Source organism: Aegilops tauschii, chromosome 5, assembly GCF_002575655.3.
Source record: "Aegilops tauschii subsp. strangulata cultivar AL8/78 chromosome 5, Aet v6.0, whole genome shotgun sequence".
NCBI classification, from domain to species: Eukaryota; Viridiplantae; Streptophyta; class Magnoliopsida; order Poales; family Poaceae; genus Aegilops; species Aegilops tauschii.
In genome coordinates, this window is record NC_053039.3 from 420,852,974 (window position 1) to 420,875,464 (window position 22,491).

Genomic DNA, 22,491 nt, shown 5'->3' on the forward strand with positions numbered 1-22,491 from the left:
TTCATGTTATGGATTGAAACTTCACGATCAGAAATTGTAATGCTGCACTTTGGTGAGGGGGTTCATGAGTGGTGAACCGCTACATTCATACCCCAGGAGAAGCTATAGAACGAACTAAGCATTTCAGCCAGCCAGAATACAAAGTTAAAACAAAACTGAATCATTTTGGAGGTCTGAAATCAACAGTTACAATCTTTTTTGGTGGAAGTAGATTCTTATATACACTTGATTGAGAATAGATGAATGGTTTCAGCATGCAATTGGATTTCATTACTAGTATATGAGTAAAGGCTGTAACTGAAGAATAACCATGCAATCGACGGTTCAAACAGTCGCAAGCAAGCAAGCAATTCATTCAGAAGGACAAAACGATCTTTCATTCATTCAGTTCAGAGATTCAGAACAAAAGCGTTCGGTTCACAGCTTCAGAGAGATTTCACCTAGCTAGTCGCAAACTAACGGAAACAAAGGCAAAGCAAATCGATGATCCATCATGGCTGGGCTCTCAGTCGAGCACCTCGAGGGCGTCGTACTCGGGGCCGGAGATGGCGTCGGCCATGATGGCCGACGGGGTGAGCACGCCGTCCGCCTCCAGGAACAGCCGCACCAGGTTCTTCGAGTAGCCGCTCACCAGCGCCACGCCGGCCTGCGCCGCCACCACCGGCACCGACGCCTTGGACGTGCCCACGTTCCAGAACACCACCTCGGGCACGGCGAACCCCTCCGCGGCGAACTTCTTCTTGATGGCCTCGTGCTCCGACACCCACGCCTCGCCGCCCACCCACCCGTCGAACTCCATGTCGCTCAGCACGAACACCCGCTTCACCATCATGTCCTTGGACAGCCCGCCGGCCACCGCCACGTTCAGGATCTTGTTGAAGACGGCCTGCAGGTTCGCGCCCTTCTGTGCCCTCACGGCGGCCAGCGTCCGCAGCTTCTCCACCAGCGACGCGCCGCGCACCTTGTGCAGCTGGTGCGTGGCGTCGAAGGTGATCACCCGCCCCTTCCACGGATCCTTGCTCAGCTCCGAGATCAGCAGCCCCAGCGCGATGGCCGCGGCCGCGGGCGGCTTCTCCACCGAGCTCGAGAGGGCGCACATGGCGATGCAGTTGCTGAGGCGGCCCTCCGACGCCAGGGACGCCACCATGTGGCGCCACTGGAGCTCCGCCGACTCGTCGTGCTCGCCCTTGAGGGCCGCGGCCAAGATCTCGTGAGGCAGCACCGCGTCCGCCGGGATCCTGGTCAGCCCGGCGCGCACCTCGTCGTAGAAGCCGGCCACGCCTGACTTGTCGTGCTTATCGAAGGCCTGCTTGTACTGCCGCATCGCCCGCGACGCCACGCGCGCGTAGGGGAGCTCGTCCCACTTGCGCGCGCTCATGTACACCTCCGGGAGCTCCAGGACCTTGCGCAGCGGCACGTCCACCTCGCGGCGGAGCCGGTTGCGGACGCGGTACGCGTAGTGCTTGTCGGGGATGCTGAGGTACTCCGGGCTCGAGTCGCGCGGGAAGACGCGGCGGGCGATGGCCTCGCAGAGCAGGGTCGAGCGGTCGTAGGACGAGCGGAGCGACGGGCACCACTTGGCGGCGAGCCCGATCTTGGCCGTGTCGCCCGAGCGCAGGTGCTCGAGGTCGGACTTGAGCAGCTCGGCGAAGAGCTCGGCGACGCGGTCGTAGAGGAAGCGGAAGCTCTCGTCCGAGTCGTAGCGGGCGAGGACGACCTGCGCGTGCTCCGTCTCCTTCTGCCGCCTGGCCTTGGCGGCCTCGGCGGCCGCGCCGAGGCAGCGCCGCTTGTTGTTACGGGAGCCGCCGCGGCGGTGGACCCTGGTGCTGTCGTCGCCGTCCTTGCGCTCGTCGCGGGGGCCGTGGAGGACGCGGTAGACGATCTCGGGGAGGTCCTTGAGGCAGCCGAACCTGGCGAAGGAGGCGAGGTTGGCGGCGAGGGTGCGCGGGTGGTTGGCGTGCATCCAGAGCGCGGCGGCGTAGAAGCCCTCCCGGTCGGACTTACCGAGCCCGCGTACGCCGCGGAGGTGGCACACGAGGCGGAGCGCCGTGCGCGCGTCGCCGGCCCAGGCGACGCTGAGGAGCGCGGCCACGTCGGCGGCCGCCGTGGCGGCCGGGACGACCTGGAAGAAGAAGTCGACGCAGGGGTCGCCCGACGAGGCGTACGCGAGCGCCTTCCCCTCGGCCTTCGGCGGGCGCGAGACGCAGGAGCGGGGCGGCTCGGCGTCGCTGTAGTCGCCCTCGGAGTCGGAGTCGTCGTCCGATGACGACGAGTCGCCGCGGAGCTGCGCGCGCTTCGGCTTCTTCGGCGTCGGCTTGGCCTTGGGCTTGCGGTCGGGCATGTCGGTGTCGACGATGGCGATGGGAGGGCCGAGGAGCGCGGCCGCGGGGGGCGCCATGGCTGGCTTGCTGCTGCGGTGCCGCGGGGGAGGAGGTGGGGGTCTAGGGTTTTGGGGATCGATCGAGGTGGGGATTGGATTGGAGGAGGGGGGATGGGATTGGGAGGTTGGATCGGGAGCGCTCGGTCATATAGGCGTGCCGCCCGGCCACCGCAACCGACTTAAAAGAGTCCGGGATCCTTTGTGGCTGCATATGCAGGGGAACCGACTCAAATATTTCCAACTTGTACTACGAAGTTGTACTTTCACGGGATCATTTGTGGCTGCGTATGTATATTCTCTCAAAACACGTTTAGCACTACAGGCTGTGTTACACGGAAACTGGAGTGTCATGACTGTAACAGGCAAGAGCAGCAACACGCAAGGCCAAGAGGTGAGTGGGGCCGAAGCGTCAATGAGTAGTGGCTAGAGCTGTGTAGTGTTAGCAGTTCGAGCGTGTGTGTGGTGAGTGCGTGTGTATCGGGAGGCTGGAATTATATGTATGGCCTGATGGGTGACTGTAGCGGCATCAAGAAACTGAATTAAGAATTGGAGAGAGAGGAAGCTGACCTTCCCTCACCTACCCCTTCCTGCAATCCGTCTCCTCCCTCTTCCTCCTCCCCAGGCCCCCCTTTCTCTTCGATCCCCAATTCTCTCCAGCGCCCTAGGCTAGATCGAGACCCGTTACAACTTGGTATCAGAGGTCCAGCGTCCTGGAGAATCCCTACCGCAAGCCCCGTTATCTCACCAAGCAAGCTCAACAAGCGATGGCGATGGAGGAGCAGCTGGTGGCGCTCGCAAAGGCCATCGCCGACGGGCAGGCGGCCAACGAGACCCGTCTGGAGGCGATTCAGCAGTCCCTCGAGCTGTGGCGCCCAGCAGTCACCCACATCCAGAACCAAGTCGACGAACTGCGCTCGCAAGTAGGGCGCATCGCTCTCCATCCGGCGCTCGCGATGCCCCCGGATCTGATCCCGGTGCGCGACGCGGTGGTGGATCCGACGCTCCACGGCAAACAGGGCGACCCGGAGCACCACGGGCCCGAAGGCCGCGGCAAGATCGACGACACCGGAGGCCCGGCATATGGGGTAGTCACTACCCAGATGCCCCCTTCGGTCAAGGGTACGTCCCAATCTGATCTGCGTCTGGCTACAGTCGAATCAATTCCTGCAGTTCGCGAGTTCGATACACGCACACAACACCTTGCCCCTGCTAGTTGGTCTCTGCCCAAGCTAGATTTTTCCCTCTTTCAATGGAGACAACCCTCAATTTTGGAAAACCCGGTGTGAGAAGTACTTCGATGTGTACTGGGTGCAAGCAGACCTCTGGGTAAGGGTGCCTACGTTGCATTTCATGGGCAACGCAGCAAGATGGTTGCAATTGCATGAGGCTAAGAGTAAACACATGTCGTGGGAGGAGCTTTGCTCCGCGCTGTGCGACAAATTTGGCCGCGAGCAATATCAGGCGTATCTACGCCAGTTTCGCACCCTTCGCCAGACAGGGACAGTTCATGCTTATATGACGCAATTTGAGGAAGTTATGCATCAACTCCTTGCACACAATTCGTCATTTGATTCTGTCTTCTTTACAACACAGTTCCTGGAAGGTCTTAAGCATGAAATTCGTGTGGGTGTTATGTTGCATCAACCCAAGGATTTGGACCCTGCGTTTTCCCTTGCTGCATTACAGGAGGAGCTGGTGGAGGCGCTTCCTCGGCGGGAATTCAGGCGACAGGAAGGGCCGGCTGTTCGCCAGCAAGCACGGCCACTGCTCGCGTTGGGCGCTCCGCCAGTGCGACCACTCGTCCAAGGGGCACCCGCGGCAGCAGAAGATCGTCGTGGACTGGACGCGGCTAACGCACCGGACCGAGCGGCGCGTGGTGACGACAGAGTTGCAGCTCTGCGCAATTATTGCCGCGCTCGAGGATTGTGCTTCAAATGCGGCGAACGATGGGGTGCGGGCCATCAATGCGCTGCCACCGTCCAACTCCATGTGGTTGAAGAGCTGCTGGAACTGCTCCAAGCAGATGATCAAGGCCCCCTCCTCCAGGAGGACGACGTTGAGGATGTTCTGATGTCAATCTCCAAGCTGGCTACGACTGGGCAAACTACCCCGCACACAGTCCGCCTGGTGGGCAGAATTGCTGACAAGGAGGTCCTCATTTTGGTCGATTCAGGTAGTTCGCACAGCTTCATTAGTGAATCAGTAGCTCAGAGTGTGCAAGATCAAGTGCAGGCAACCCAAGGCATGTCAGTTAAAATTGCAGATGGTGGAGTACTCACTTGTTTGGGAGTGGTTCCGGCTTGTAAGTGGCAGACGCAAGAGCACACATTTGAGACAGATCTGCTTCTCTGGGCTGTTATGACATGGTGGTGGGAATGGATTGGTTGCAGAAATGTGGCCCCATGTGGGTGGATTGGGAGCAAAAGGTATTGCAGTTTGTGCACCAAGGAGAGTTGATAGTGTTGCAAGGTGTGCAGGGGAGGCTCCAAACAGTACCGCAGATATCCATGACGCAATTGCAGGAGTTGAGGTAGATAATGCAGTGGCGTGTGTGGTTACGTTATTTCAAGTTGATCAGACAGTTCCCAGCCCAACAACAGAAGCAATTCCTTCCGAAGTAGCAGAGATCTTGGACCAATTTAAAGTGGTATTTTCTGAACCTAAGCAACTTCCCAAACACAAGCAGTGGGACCATTCGATTCCACTCTTACCAGGAGCAAAGCCAGTTAATATACGACCTTATCGGTACACGCCAGAGCAAAAGAGAGAGATTGAAGGACAAGTCAAAGAAATGCTCCAGGCTGGATTGATCGTGCCTAGCATCAGCCCTTTCTCCTCTCCGGTGTTGCTGGTCAAGAAGAAAGATCAACTTGGCGGTTTTGTGTGGATTACCGGCATTTGAATGCAATCACTGTCAAGAACACTTATCCCCTACCTGTGATCGATGAATTACTAGATGAGCTGGCAGGGTCTCGGTGGTTCTCTAAACTAGATCTGCGGGCAGGGTATCATCAAATCCGTCTGGTGGAGCAAGATGAAGAAAAGACAGCGTTCAAGACCCATCAAGGGCACTACCAGTTTAGGGTTCTGCCGTATGGTGTGACAGGTGGCCCGCCAACATTTCAGAATGCTATGAATATTGTCTTCTCACCGTTGCTACGCCATGGGGTGCTCGTTTTCATGGACGATATCTTGGTCCACTCCAGTACGTACCGAGCACATTTACTCCTGCTGCGTCAAGTCCTGCAACTGTTGCAGGACAACGAGTTGTTTGCAAAACCATCCAAATGCACATTTGCTCAAGAAAGCATCAGTTATCTGGGGCATCGTATCAATGGGGATGGGGTGTCAACGCTCGATGAGCATATCCAGGCAGTGCAAACATGGCCGCAGCCACAATCAGTCAAGCATCTTCGTGGGTTCCTGGGACTAGCGGGGTACTACCGCAAGTTTGTCCGGAACTTTGGTCTTCTCAGCCGACCATTGACAAATCTGCTCAAGAAGAATGTGTTGTTTTTGTGGACACCAACAGCGGAAGCAGCATTCCAAGCCCTGAAGACAGCATTGATCGAAGCCCATGTGTTGGCATTGCCAGATTTTTCCAAAACATTTGTTGTGGAGACAGATGCGAGTGCGATGGGCATTGGAGCAGTGTTAATGCAAGACTCACATCCGGTGGCATACCTCAGCAAGGCGCTAGCTCCCCGCAATGTTGGCCTATCTGCCTATGAGAAGGAATGTCTGGCGTTATTGATGGCAGTAGATCGATGGCGGCCATACTTGCAACATGCAGAATTCCTCATCCGTACGGATCAGAAAAGCTTGCTGAATTTAACAGACCAGCGTCTGAATACACCTATCCAGCAGAGAGCCTTTACAAAGCTGGTCGGGTTGCAATTCAAGATCCAATACAAACCAGGACCATCCAATCGAGCTGCGGATGCACTATCCAGAAGAGCCCATGATGGCACTGCGGAACTAGCCGCCATCGCGGTGTGCCGCCCAGTTTGGCTCGAGGCTACACTGAAGAGTTACCATCAGGATGAGAGAGATCAGCAGCTACTATCCCGGCTAGCGCTGGACCCCAAGGCAAAAGAAGGATTCGCTATACATGATGGTGTGATTCGTTTCCAGAATCGAATCTGGATTGGCAATGACGCAGAAATCCAAGACAATCTGATCAGAGCTCTGCGTGATAGTGCTACGGGTGGTCACTCTGGGTTCCATGCCACGTATCACCTGGTCCGTCGCCTATTCGTGTGGAGAAACTTGAAGACAATGGTCAAACAGTTTGTGCGCCAGTGCGTCACCTGTGAGAGGGCCAAAACAGAGCGAGTCTCACCTGCGGGGTTGTTGCAGCCCTTGCCAATTCCCAAGCGTCCCTGGGCGGTCGTGTCACTTGACTTCATCGAAGGGTTGCCCAAATCTGGGGGGTTCGATGTGGTGCTAGTTGTCGTCGACAAATTCTCCAAGTACGCGCACTTTATTCCCATGAAGCACCCTTATACAGCACTCACAGTGGCAACAACATACATGCAACACATCTTCAAACTACATGGCTTGCCCCTGGCTTTGATCTCTGACCGTGATCGAATCTTTACAAGTGCACTATGGCAAGAGTTGTTCAAGTTATCCCAGACACAACTCAGAATGAGCTCGTCCTATCATCCGCAGACGGATGGCCAAACGGAGCGGGTGAACCAATGTTTGGAGACCTACTTGCGGTGCTCAGTGCACTCTGCCCCTCGCAACTGGTACCATTGGTTATTCCTTGCTGAATATTGGTATAACACCACATTTCACTCGGCCCTGGGAAGAACACCGTATGAAGTGGTCTATGGCACGCAACCTCGAGAATTTGGAGTGGAACAAATGGATGAGTGCACTGTGCATGACCTTGCTACTTGGCTCAAGGAGCGTGAGGTTATGTTAGAATTGCTACAGCAACAACTAAAGCAAGCTCAAGACCGTATGAAGACACAGGCGGATAAAAAGTGCACTGATCGGGAGTTTGCAGTGGGTGACTTGGTGTTTCTTCGCCTCCAACCGTTCATCCAATCTTCAGTGGCACATCGTCCATTTCAGAAGCTAGCATTCCGCTACTATGGACCATACAAGATTGAGGCTCGCGTGGGCAAGGTGGCGTACAAACTTCAGCTGCCAGGTACTAGCAAGATACACCCCATGGTCCATGTCTCACAACTCAAGCAAGCTGTGGGCTGTGAAGTGCCCGTTGAGCAAGAACTTCCCCCGGAGGCAGAAACCTTGCAGGCTGAGCACACACCACTTGCAATCCTTGTGGATTGGGTGGTGGCCACTACTGCAGGTACGCACCCTCGTGTGTTGATCCGGTGGTCTGACCTGCCACCTTCATTGGCCACTTGGGAGGAGCCTGACGAGCTGCAGCGCCGTTTTCCAACATCTCCGGCTTGGGGACAAGCCGAAACTCAACAAGGGGAGAATGTCATGACTGTAACAGGCAAGAGCAGCAACACGCAAGGCCAAGAGGTGAGTGGGGCCGAAGCGTCAATGAGTAGTGGCTAGAGCAGTGTAGTGTTAGCAGTTTGAGCATGTGTGTGGTGAGTGCGTGTGTATCGGGAGGCTGGAATTATATGTATGGCCTGATGGGTGACTATAGCGGCATCAAGAAACTGAATTAAGAATTGGAGAGAGAGGAAGCTGACCTTCCCTCACCTACCCCTTCATGCAATCCGTCTCCTCCCTCTTCCTCCTCCGCAGATCCCCCTTTCTCTTCGATCCCCAATTCTCTTCAGCGCCCTAGGCTAGATCGAGGCCCGTTACATGGAGGTCTTTTCTTTTGATGGCGCTAACGTAACCCCAACCTGGCCGCGTAACTTTACCCATCTTCGTCGGTGTGGCCATGGGTCTACCCTTCCGGTTGTTGCTCCGGCGAGGGGAGGTGGAGGGGACCCGGGCGCTGCTGTCGCTAGGTTGGGCTTTGTTTTCATAGAGGTGTCGCATTGGCGGGATCGACGCCGCGTGAGAATAATTTGACCTTGTTTCTTTCCCACCCCGGCGGTGTTCTAATCGACGTTGCTAGGAAGTTGGTGGCCTCTTCGTCGCATGAGGCATCGAATTTGGTGGTTTTAGGTTGTGTTGGCTGATGTTCAGTGTCACCCTGGGTGGCAGCGGCTGTGGCCATGGCAGAGCGAAGGATTTGAAGCGGGGTGTGCAATGGCAATGTGCAGCGACGCTGATCTTCTCTGATTGCATTGGTTGAAATCGACGTTGGGATCGGGCAGAGATTGGATGATCGCCGATTGACGCGCTACAAAAGATTCGGCTCTGTCGTGTGCAACATATCGTTTCATCGGCTCAAAAAGGCAGATTAGTCTACCATGGTGATCGTCCTGATCTAGGTGTGGCGGCAGCTTCCATCTCGCTCCGACGAAGCCGTGTCGGCGGCGGAGTCCATTTGGGGACAAAGGTTAGGCATGACACGTTGATCTCCAAGGACTCTACTATAAAATTTCTAGTTTTGGGATCCTTTATGGAAATCTTGCGGTCTCAGGTCTCTCTATTGTTGGGGAACGTAGTAATTTCAAAAAAATTCCTACGCACACGCAAGATCATGGTGATGCATAGCAACGAGAGGGGAGAGTGTTGTCTACGTACCCTCGTAGACCGAAAGCGAAAGCGTTAACACAACGCGGTTGATGTAGTCGTACGTCTTCACGATCCGACCGATCAAGTACCGAACGCATGGCACCTCCGAGTTCAGCTCGATGACGTCCCTCGAGCTCCGATCCAGCCGAGTGTTGAGGGAGAGTTTCGTCAGCACGACGGCGTGGTGACAATGATGATGTTCTACCGATGCAGGGCTTCGCCTAAGCACCGCTACGATATTATCGAGGTGTAATATGGTGGAGGGGGACACCGCACACGGCTAAGAGATCAATGATCAATTGTTGTGTCTCTGGGGTGCCCCCCTGCCCCCGTATATAAAGGAGCAAGGGGGAGGCCGCCGGCCAAGGAGGAGGGCGCGCCAAGGGGGGAGTCCTACTCCCACCGGGAGTAGGACTCCTCCTTTCCTTGTTGGAATAGGAGAAGGGAAGGGAGAAGGAGAAAGAAGGAAGGGGGCGCCCCCCTCCCTAGTCCAATTTGGACTAGTCCATGGGGAGGGGTGCGGCCACCCTTTGGGGCCTTTCTCTCCTTTCCCGTATGGCCCATTAAGGCCCAATACAAATTCCCGTAACTCTCCAGTACTCCGAAAAATACCCGAATCACTCGGAACCTTTCTGAAGTCCGAATATAGTCGTCCAATATATCGATCTTTACGTCTCGGCCATTTCGAGACTCCTCGTCATGTCCCCGATCTCATCCGGGACTCCGAACTCCTTCGGTACATCAAAACACATAAACACATAATATAACCGTCATCGTAACGTTAAGCGTGCGGACCCTACGGGTTCGAGAACTATGTAGACATGACCGAGACACCTCTCCGGTCAATAACCAACAGCGAAACCTGGATGCTCATATTGGCTCCCACATATTCTACGAAGATCTTTATCGGTCAGACCGCATAACAGCATACGTTGTTCCCTTTGTCATCGGTATGTTACTTGCCCGAGATTCGATCGTCGGTATCTCGATACCTAGTTCAATCTCGTTACCGGCAAGTCTCTTTACTCGTTCCATAATACATCATCCCGCAACTAACTCATTAGTTACAATGCTTGCAAGGCATATAGTGATGTGTATTACTGAGTGGGCCCATAGATACCTCTTCGACAATCGGAGTGACAAATCCTAATCTTGAAATACGCCAACCCAACAAGTACCTTTGGAGACACCTGTAGAGCACCTTTATAATCACCCAGTTACACTGTGACGTTTGGTAGCACACAAAGTGTTCCTCCGGTAAACGGGAGTTGCATAATCTCATAGTCATAGGAACATGTATAAGTCATGAAGAAAGCAATAGCAACATACTAAACGATCGAGTGCTAAGCTAACGGAATGGGTCAAGTCAATCACATCATTCTCCTAATGATGTGATCCCGTTAATCAAATGACAACTCATGTCCATGGCTAGGAAACATAACCATCTTTGATCAACGAGCTAGTCAAGTAGAGGCATACTAGTGACACTCTGTTTGTCTATGTATTCACACAAGTATTATGTTTCCGGTTAATACAATTATAGCATGAATAATAAACATTTATCATGATATAAGGAAATAAATAATAACTTTATTATTGCCTCTAGGGCATATTTCCTTCAGTCTCCCACTTGCACTAGAGTCAATAATCTAGTTCACATCGCCATGTGATTTAACATCAATAGTTCACATCACCATGTGATTAACACCCATAGTTCACATCGTCATGTGACCAACACCCAAAGGGTTTACTAGAGTCAGTAATCTAGTTCACATCGCTATGTGATTAACACCCAAAGAGTACTAAGGTGTGATCATGTTTTGCTTGTGAGATAATTTTAGTCAACGGGTCTGTCACATTCAGATCCGTAAGTATTTTGCAAATTTCTATGTCTACAATGCTCTTGCACGGAGCTACTCTAGCTAATTGCTCCCTCTTTCAATATGTATCTAGACCGAGACTTAGAGTCATCTAGATTAGTGTCAAAACTTGCATCGACGTAACCCTTTACGACGAACCTTTTGTCACTTCCATAATCGAGAAACATATCCTTATTCCACTAAGGATAATTTTGACCGCTGTCTAGTGATCTACTCCTAGATCACTATTGTACTCCCTTGCCAAAATCAGTGTAGGGTATACAATAGATCTGGTACACAACATGGCATACTTTATAGAACCTATGGCCGAGGCATAGGGAATGACTTTCATTCTTTTTCTATCTTCTGCCGTGGTCGGGCTTTTGAGTCTTACTCAATTTCACACCTTGTAACACAGGCAAGAAACTCTTTCTTTAACTGTTCCATTTTGAACTACTTCAAAATCTTATTAAGGTATGTACTCATTGAAAAACTTATCAAGTGTCTTGATCTATCTCTATAGATCTTGATGCTCAATATATAAGCAGCTTCACCGAGGTCTTTCTTTGAAAAAAAACTCCTTTCAAACACTCCTTTATGCTTTGCAGAATAATTCTACATTATTTCCGATCAACAATATGTCACTCACATATACTTATCAGAAATGCTGTAGTGCTCCCACTCACTTTCTTGTAAATACAGGCTTCACCGCAAGTCTGTATAAAATTATATGCTTTGATCAACTTATCAAAGCGTATATTCCAACTCCGAGATGCTTGCACCAGTCCATAGATGGATCGCTGGAGTTTGCATATTTTGTTAGCACCTTTAGGATTGACAATACCTTCTGGTTGCATCATATACAACTCTTCTTTAATGAATCCATTAAGGAATGCAGTTTTGTTTATCCATTTGCCAGATTTCATAAAATGCGGCAATTGCTAACATGATTCAGACAGACTTAAGCATTGCTGCGAGTGAGAAAATCTCATCGTATTCAACACTTTGAACTTTTTTAGAAACCTTTTTCCGACAAGTCTAGCTTTGTAGATAGTAACATTACTATCAGCGTCCGTCTTCCTCTTGAAAATCCATTTATTTTCTATGGCTTGCCGATCATCGGGCAAGTCAACCAAAGTCCATACTTTGTTCCCATACATGGATCCCATCTCGGATTTCATGGCCTCAAGCCATTTTGCGGAATCTGGGCTCACCATCGCTTCTTCATAGTTCGTAGGTTCGTCATGGTCTAGTAACATAACCTCCAGAACAGGATTACCGTACCACTCTGGTGCGGATCTTAATCTGGTTGACCTACGAGTTTCAGTAATAACTTGATCTGAAGTTTCATGATCATTATCATTAACTTCCTCACTAATTGGTATAGGCATCACAGAAACTGGTTTCTGCGATGAACTACTTTCCAATAAGGGAGCAGGTACAATTACCTCATCAAGTTCTACTTTCCTCCCACTCATTTCTTTCGAGAGAAACTCCTTCTCTAGAAAGGATCCATTCTTAGCAACGAATGTCTTGCCTTCGGATCTGTGATAGAAGGTGTACCCAACAGTCTCCTTTGGGTATCCTATGAAGACACATTTCTCCGATTTAGGTTTGAGCTTATCAGGATGAAACTTTTTCACATAAGCATCGCAACCCCAAACTTTAAGAAACGACAACTTTGGTTTCTTGCCAAACCACAGTTCGTACGGTGTCGTCTCAAACGGATTTAGATGGTGCCCTTTTTTACGTGAATGCAGCTGTCTCTAATGCATAACCCCAAAACTATAGTGGTAAATCGGTAAGAAACATCATAGATTGCACTATATCCAATAAAGTACGGTTATGACGTTCGGACACACCATTATGCTGTGGTGTTCCAGGTGGCATGAATTTGTGAAACTATTCCACATTGTTTTAATTGAAGACCAAACTCGTAACTCAAATATTTGTCTCCGCGATCAGATCGTAGAAACCTTATTTTCTTGTCACGATGATTTTCCACATCACTCTGAAATTGTTTGAACTTTTCAAATGCTTCAGACTTATGTTTCATCAAGTAGATATACCCATATCTGCTCAAATCATCTGTGAAGGCCAGAAAATAACGATACCCGCCGCGAGCCTCAACACTCATCGGATCGCATACATCAGTATGTATTATTTCCAATAAGTCAGTTGCTCGCTCCATCGTTCCGGAGAACGGAGTCTTAGTCATCTTGCCCATAAGGCATGGTTCGCAAGCATCAAGTGATTCCAAAGCCCATCAGTATGGAGTTTCTTCATGCGCTTTACACCAATATGACCTAAACGGTAGTGCCACAAATAAGTTGCACTATCATTATTAACTTTGCATCTTTTGGCTTCAATATTATGAATATGTGTATCACTACGATCGAGATCCAACGAACCATTTTCATTGGGTGTGTAACCATATAAGGTTTTATTCATGTAAACAGAACAACAATTATTCTCTAACTTAAATGAATAACCGTATTGCAATAAACATGATCAAATCATATTCATGCTCAACGCAAACACCAAATAACATTTATCTAGGTTCAACACTAATCCCGAAAGTATAGGGAGTGTGCGATGATGATCATATCAATCTTGGAACCACTTCCAATACACATCGTCACTTCATCCTTAACTAGTTTCTGTTCATTATGCAACTCCCGTTTCGAGTTACTACTCTTCAGCAACTGAACCAGTACCTAATACCGAGGGGTTGTACGAACACTAGTAAAATACACATCAATAATCTGTATATCAAATATACCTTTGTTCACTTTGCCATCCTTCTTATCCACCAAATACTTGGGGTAGTTCTGCTTCCAGTGACCAGTCCCTTTTGCAGTAGAAGCACTTAGTCTCAGGCTTAGGACCAGACTTAGGCTTCTTCACTTGAGCAGCAACTTGCTTGCCGTTCTTCTTGAAGTTCCCCTTCTTCCCTTTTCCCTTTTCTTGAAACTAGTGGTCTCGTCAACCATCAACACTTGATGTTTTTCTTGATTTCTACCTTCGTCGATTTCAGCATCACGAAGAGCTCGGGAATTACTTTCGTCATCCCTTGCATACTATAGTTCATCACGAAGTTCTACTAACTTGGTGATGGTGACTAGAGAATTCTGTCAATCACTATTTTATCTGGAAGATTAACTCCCACTTGATTCAAGCGATTGTAGTACCCAGACAATCTGAGCACATGCTCACTGCTTGAGCTATTCTCCTCCATCTTTTAGCTATAGAACTTGTTGGAGACTTCATATCTCTCAACTCGGGTATTTTCTTGAAATATTAACTTCAACTCCTGGAACATCTCATATGGTCCATGACGTTCAAAACGTCTTTGAAGTCTCGATTCTAAGCCGTTAAGCATGGTGCACTAAACTATCAAGTAGTCATCATACTGAGCTAGCCAAACGTTCATAACGTCTGCATCTGCTCCTGTAATAGGTCTGTCACCTAGCGGTGCATCAAGGACATAATTCTTCTGTGCAGCAATGAGGATAATCCTCAGATCACGGATCCAATCCGCATCTTTGCTACTAACATCTTTCAACATAATTTTTCTCTAGGAACATATCAAAATAAACACAGGGAAGCAACAACGCGAGCTATTGATCTACAACATAATTTGCAAAATACTATCAGGACTAAGTTCATGATAAATTTAAGTTCAATTAATCATATTACTTAAGAACTCCCACTTAGATAGACATCCCTCTAATCCTCTAATTGATTACGTGATCCAAATCAACTAAACCATAACCGATCATCACGTGAAATGGAGTGGTTTTCAATGGTGAACATCACTATGTTGATCATATCTACTATACGATTCACGCTCGACCTTTCGGTCTCAGTGTTCCGAGGCCATATCTGTTATATGCTTGGCTCGTCAAGTTTAACCTGAGTATTCCGCGTGTACAACTGTTTTGCACCCGTTGTATTTGAACGTAGAGCCTATCACACCCGATCATCACGTGGTGTCTCAGCACGACGAACTTTCGCAACGGTGCATACTCAGGGAGAACACTTATACTTTGATAATTTAGTGAGGGATCATCTTATAATGCTACCGTCAATCAAAGCAAGATAAGATGCATAAAAGATAAACATCACATGCAATCAATATAAGTGATATGATATGGCCATCATCATCTTGTGCTTGTGATCTCCATCTCCAAAGCACCGTCATGATCACCATCGTCACCGGCGCGACACCTTGATCTCCATCGTAGCATCGTTGTCGTCTCGCCAACTATTGCTTTTACGACTATCGCTACCGCTTAGTGATAAATTAAAACAATTACATGGCGATTGCATTGCATACAATAAAGCGACAACCATATGGCTCCTGCCAGTTGCCGATAACTCGGTTACAAAACATGATCATCTCATACAATAAAATTCAGCATCATGTCTTGACCATATCACATCACAACATGCCCTGCAAAAACAAGTTAGACGTCCTCTACTTTGTTGTTGCAAGTTTTACGTGGCTGCTACGGGCTTAGCAAGAACCGTTCTTACCTACGCATCAAAACCACAATGATAGTTTGTCAAGTTGGTGCTGTTTTAACCTTCGCAAGGACCGGGCGTAGCCACACTCGGTTCAACTAAAGTGAGAGAGACAGACACCCGCCGGTCACCTTTAAGCAACGAGTGCTCGTAATGGTGAAACCAGTCTCGCGTAAGCGTACGCGTAATGTCGGTCCGAGCCGCTTCATCTCACAATACCGCTGAACCAAAGTATGACATGCTGGTAAGCAGTATGACTTATATCGCCCACAACTCACTTGTGTTCTACTCGTGCATATGACATCTACGCATAAAACCAGGCTCGGATGCCACTGTTGGGGAACGTAGTAATTTCAAAAAAATTCCTACGCACACGCAAGATCATGGTGATGCATAGCAACGAGAGGGGAGAGTGTTGTCTACGTACCCTCGTAGACCGAAAGCGGAAGCGTTAACACAACGCGGTTGATGTAGTCGTACGTCTTCATGATCCGACCGATCAAGTACCGAACGCACGGCACACGTTCAGCTCGATGACGTCCCTCGAGCTCCGATCCAGCCGAGTGTTGAGGGAGAGTTTCGTCAGCACGACGGCGTGGTGACAATGATGATGTTCTACCGACGCAGGGCTTCGCCTAAGCACCGCTACGATATTATCGAGGTGTAATATGATGGAGGGGGGCACCGCACACGGCTAAGAGATCAGTGATCAATTGTTGTGTCTCTGGGGTGCCCCCCTACCCCCGTATATAAAGGAGCAAGGGGGAGGCCGCCGGCCAAGGAGGAGGGCGCGCCAAGGGGGGAGTCCTACTCCCACTGGGAGTAGGACTCCTCCTTTCCTTGTTGGAATAGGAGAAGGGAAGGGAGAAGGAGAAAGAAGGAAGGGGGCGCCCCCCTCCCTAGTCCAATTCGGACTAGTCCATGGGGAGGGGTGCGGCCACCCTTTGGGGCCTTTCTCTCCTTTCCCGTATGGCCCATTAAGGCCCAATACAAATTCCCGTAACTCTCCGGTACTCCGAAAAATACCCGAATCACTCGGAACCTTTCCGAAGTCCGAATATAGTCGTCCAATATATCGATCTTTACATCTCGACCATTTCGAGACTCCTCGTCATGTCCCCGATCTCATCCGGGACTCCGAACTCCTTCGGTACATCAAAACACATAAACTCATAATATAACCGTCATCGTAACGTTAAGCGTGCGGACCCTACGGGTTCGAGAACTATGTAGACATGACCGAGACACCTCTCCGGTCAATAACCAATTGCGGAACCTGGATGCTCATATTGGCTCCCACATATTCTACGAAGATCTTTATCGGTCAGACCGCATAACAGCATACGTTGTTCCATTTGTCATCGGTATGTTACTTGCCCTTGATTCGATCGTCGGTATCTCGATACCTAGTTCAATCTCGTTACAGGCAAGTCTCTTTACTCGATCCGTAATACATCCCCGCAACTAACTCATTAGTTACAATGCTTGCAAGGCTTATAGTGATGTGTATTACTGAGTGGGCCCATAGATACCTCTCCGACAATCGGAGTGACAAATCCTAATCTTGAAATACGCCAACCCAACAAGTACCTTTGGAGACACCTGTAGAGCAGCTTTATAATCACCCAGTTACGTTGTTACGTTTGGTAGCACACAAAGTGTTCCTCCGGTAAACGGGAGTTGCATAATCTCATAGTCATAGGAACATGTATAAGTCATGAAGAAAGCAATAGCAACATACTAAACGATCGAGTGCTAAGCTAACGGTATGGGTCAAGTCAATCACATCATTCTCCAAATGACAACTCATGTCCATGGCTAGGAAACATAACCATCTCTGATCAACGAGCTAGTCAAGTAGAGGCATACTAGTGACACTATGTTTGTCTATGTATTCACACAAGTATTATGTTTCCGGTTAATACAATTATAGCATGAATAATAAACATTTATCATGATATAAGAAAATAAATAATAACTTTATTATTGCCTCTAGGGCATATTTCCTTCATCTATTTGTCTGTAAGGGTGTCTGATATGTACAGTGTGTACCAAGTTTGTTTAACGAATACATGGCTACTTAAAGAAACATGTTTAGCACTCGAATCACCACAAATCAGCTTGCTCATGAATATTGACGCCAAGGGCTCCTTTAATTCAAAGAAATTTCATAGGATTTTTAAGCATTTTGATCCTTAGAAATTTCTTATACACAGGTCATTTGATTGACAGGAATGGTGTCCTTAGAAATGTTCATCAGGATTGCAAACCTATCTTGCAAAGCCTGTTGAACTCCACATATGGCTAGATATTCTGTTATTACCTAACATACCATGTTGATTTGCATGTTGCTCTCTACCCCACTTTGTTATAGTATGCATGTTTAGGTTGCAGCCATTGTCTGGTTACCTCCTTATGCCTTGCAGTTCTTGGGGGGGGGGGGTATTCACATTTCTCTGTTACACTTAGACTGTTAGCAAATTGATATCTTGAAGTAATGTTTCGAGAATGAGCACGCTAACCATATGTGGGTGTTTTATGGGGCCCCTCGACCAATGCCCGTAGCTGCAGATTGTCCAGGAGTCGGGCTGGTTTTCCATTTGTCGTGTATTGTTGTTGCAGGTATGAGGAGACGTTACAGAGAGATACTACAATTTTACCATTAGTGGTTCGCGATGTCCTAGGCTAGGGGGTACTAACCTAGTCGGCCCATGGTCCTCGGGCCGCGCCAGTGGGCCCTCATTCCCCTCGAGGTGGACTCCGGAAGCTACACGCTGGGAACATGATCAAGACTACATCTGCCGAAGACTTAAGGTGCACTCCAGGACTTCTCCTGCTGCCTTCATGTCATCCCCCTAGATACCTGGCATGTAACCCTAGATGCCTTACCTGGCGTGTATATAAGCCAAGGGTTTGGGCCGTAGAGGGGACTTTAACACAATAATATTCACCTAGCCCTAGGGTTAGAACACAACTTACGATCTCGAGGTAGATCAAGCTTGTACTCGATACATCTCCATCAATAAAAACAATAGCAGAGCATAGGGTTTTACTGAAGGAAATATGCCCTAGAGGCAATAATAAAGTTGTTATTTATATTTCCTTATATCATGATAAATGTTTATTATTCATGCTAGAATTGTATTAAACGGAAACTTAGTACATGTGTGAATACATAGACAAATAGAGTGTCCCTAGTATGCCTCTACTTGACTAGCTCGTTAATCAAAGATGGTTAAGTTTCCTAGCCATAGACATGTGTTGTCATTTGATGAACGGGATCACATCATTAGAGAATGATGTGATGGACAAGACCCATCCGTTAGCTTAGCATTATGATCGTTTAGTTTATTGCTATTGCTTTCTTCATCACTTATACGTGTTCCTCTAACTATGAGATTATGCAACTCCCGAATACCGGAGGAACACCTTGTGTGCTATCAAACGTCACAACATAACTGGGTGATTATAAAGATGCTCTACAGGTGTCTTCGAAGGTGTTTGTTGGGTTGGCATAGATCAAGATTAGGATTTGTCACTCCGTATATCAGAGAGGTATCTCTGGGCCCTCTCGGTAATGCACATCACTATAAGCCTTGCAAGCAATGTGACTAATGAGTTAGTTACGGGATGATGCATTACGGAACGAGTAAAGAGACTTGCCGGTAACGAGATTGAACTAGGTATGAGGATATCGACGATCGAATCTCGGGAAAGTAACATACCGATGACAAAGGGAACAACGTATGTTTTCATGCGGTTTGACCAATAAAGATCTTCGTAGAGTATGTAGGAACCAATATGAGCATCCAGGTTCCGCTATTGGTTATTGACCGGAGATATGTCTCGGTCATGTCTACATAGTTCTCGAACCCGTAGGGTCCGCACGCTTAACGTTTGATGACGATTGGTATTATGAGTTTATGTGATTTGATGTACCGAAGGTTGTTCGGAGTCCCGGATGAGATCACGGACATGACGAGGAGTCTCGAAATGGTTGAGACATAAAGATTGATATATTGGACCATGTTATTCGGACACCGGAAGTGTTCCGGATAGTTTCGGATAAAACCGGAGTGCCGGAGGGTTACCGGAACCCCCCGAGAAGTTATGGGCCTTAGTGGGCCTTAGGGGAGAGAGAGGGCCGCAGCCAAGAGGTGGCGCGCACCCCCTCCCCCAAGGGGATACCGAATAGGACAAGGGGAGGGGGCGCGGCCCCTCTTTCCCTCTCCCTCTCCCTTTCTTTCCTTCTTCTCCAAGTTGGACTAGGAAAGGGGGGAACCTACTCCTACTTGGAGTAGGATTCCCCCCCTTGGGCGTGCCCCTTATGGTCGGCCGGCCCCCTCCTCCCTTCCTTTATATACGGGGGAGGGGGCACCCCATAGACACACAAGTTGATCTTTAGCCGTGTGCGGTGCCCCCCTCCACAGTTGCACACCTCGGTCATATCGTCATAGTGCTTAGGCGAAGCCCTGCGCCGGTAACTTCATTATCACCGTCGTCACGCCGTTGCTGACAGAACTCTCCCTCGGCCTCAACTAGATCAAGAGTACGAGGGACGTCACCGAGCTGAACGTGTGCAGATCGCGGAGGTGTCGTGCGTTCGGTACTTGATCGGTTGGATCACGAAGACGTTCGACTACATCAACCGCGTTACTTAACGCTTCCGCTTTCGGTCTATGAGGGTACGTGGACACACTCTCCCCGCTCGTTGCTATGCTTCTCCTAGATAGATCTTGCGTGATCGTAGGCAAATTTTTTGAAATACTACGTTCCCAACATTTACCTCCATCGAGAGGGCCCTAACCTGGGTAAATACCGTCTCTCTTGTTCCTGTTACCATCTGTCCGAGATCCACAGCTCGGGACCCCCTACCCCGAGGCACCGACAGTGGTGTTTTCCTTGATGTTCTTTTGGGCCAATGGGGAGGACTTCCTTGTTTTTTTCGCACTTTCTTAGTTGCGAGTGCCTATGCTGGGGCTCAGTACTAGCTAGCTCACCACTCTCGTAACACAATTGGGTCCAATTTAGATATACGGTCGCCTCTCGATTTGGGTGTCAACCTGATCGGGTGTCTCCTGGATTAGGGTGTAGAGATGGAGTAAGAATCCTTTGTTCAAATCTCTCTTGCTAACCTATCAAGGGTTGCAGCAGCTAGTGTTGTCGATCAAGCATTGTTGGGTTGTTCGGAACTTCTAGTGCTAGCTCATAAAACGTGTACCTCTAAGGGGTAGATTCCAGTTGGGAAAAGTGTGTGTATGGAGCCTATTATGGGTATGTTGGTGCACCTCTGCAGGGTTAAATCTTTTCGATAAGCCTTGTCCACGGTTACAGATGACTTGGAGATTTATGACAGTTCATAGAGTAACTTCCACCATAAGTGCTAAAACTTATCCACCCTTAAACTTTTTGTTAATTGCATGCTCTACCTCATCAACTATTAATAATAAAACTTGCCGAGTTCCATGGTGTACTTCATCTTGGGAATGCGAGGGAGGATTCATGGGATGGTTTTACGTCTGACGGTTGGATAGAATGCCCACGTGGGCACAACATGGAGGTTGTGTTGCACGATGCTTAGAATAGATGGTCCTTATGCGCTTCTCATCTTATTCTAATAGACGTAAATGGTGGTGTTGCTTATTAGTGCTTGCAGCTCCACCACTTATCTCTTTCATACCTATAGTTTTGTTATTGCGATTACCCTTGGTAACGAGACTTGCTGAGGACCATGTACTCACTCTTGCCACAACAACAACAGGTACAGATGCAGCTTACAGGTATGGTGATGGATGATGTTTGCTTGGTTGCCTTCAATCAATGGTTTGGGCAGGGTTATAGACTCCATTTGCTTTAGTTTGAGCCTTCTTAAGGCAATTTGCATTCTTACATGTATAAGGTTTATTCACTTCAGGTGTATGAGTTAGATTTTGGTCATATGACCCTCGTTGTATGAGATATTGTACATGTACTATTCTTGTTGTATGCGGAATAGTTTGTAATATGTGTTGTGGTGTCAACTCTTCCACATGGAGGGCACGTTTTGGCGTGTTCGCCGTGTGAAGCTTTAGTGGTATTGGATCAATACTATGCGAAAGCTGGTGGAGCTGGCTAGATCTGCGTAGTGTCAGTCCTGGGCGCTACATCCATGAGTCAGTGGGGGCGAGGCTACGCAACAACAAGGGGAGGGCATGCGACTACAAGCTGGCAGTGTTGTGTGACATTGCGAGGGTGAAAATGGGAGGTAGGAGATGGCTATCGAACGACAGAAAGAACCCGACGGAACGGTTATGTGGGTGACCGTTCTAGCCCCAGGCCGGTTGCCCGACGACTATTATTGTCCGGATGATAATGGACATGTTGGCATGGGCAAGTTTATTAGGGGGAAGATGGGGCACCCTGAAATGCAACGGGGGATTGGGGATGTGGGGAGGGATTCATAGGTTTAATTAGTTCTAACTAGGTACTCTAACTTTATGGTGGAACCAACCCACCAGGGCTCAAGTCGTAAACTTGGCATTGGTGCTTGCATTTTACTTTCAGACTTTCCGCCATGTTCGTTCAGTGAAACGAGACGTTCTCGTCAACTATGATGCACATGTGGTGAGTTCGACAATCTCAAGATGTTGTGTCAGTTCAGTCTCTTGAATGTACTCATAGGGGTATAGTCTTTGATTGGAGTGTATTAAAGAAAGTATTCTGCTATAAATTTGACGTCAGATTTTTAGACATGGCAGATCAAACCCCTGAGATGGAAATTATATTGCCGTGAGAATGCCAATTTTCTTTAGCAAGCACATGCAAATCCTTACTGCGTTCAATTTTTTTTGCCGGAAATTGCCATGATTGCCAAAGAGAATAGTCATCCTCGTGACAACATAATTTACCTAAAAAATGTCCGATTTGCTGTGTCTAAAAATCAGATTACGATTTAATACTCCAACTTTAATTTCAAAGAAAAAATATCTCAGAGTAATTAAGCAAAATTAACCACGCATAATGGCTCCCACTATGTCGGTTTGAAGCACGAGGGAGGGCCCACGCGACGCCGATCAATCGGATCTGCCGTCGACCAGCGAAGTCGGTTCCTCCTTCCTC

At 48.8% G+C, this 22,491-nt stretch overlaps 1 protein-coding gene across 1 annotated transcript; it reads right to left on the reverse strand.

The window, feature by feature from the left end:
- Window positions 1-505: 505 nt before the first annotated feature.
- On the reverse strand, window positions 506-2,398 carry LOC109757155 (uncharacterized). The gene has a single exon (XM_020315991.1). It carries the CDS (start codon window positions 2,396-2,398, stop codon window positions 506-508), a length of 1,893 nt encoding a protein of 630 aa, XP_020171580.1.
- Between the last annotated feature and the right edge of the window lie 20,093 nt (window positions 2,399-22,491).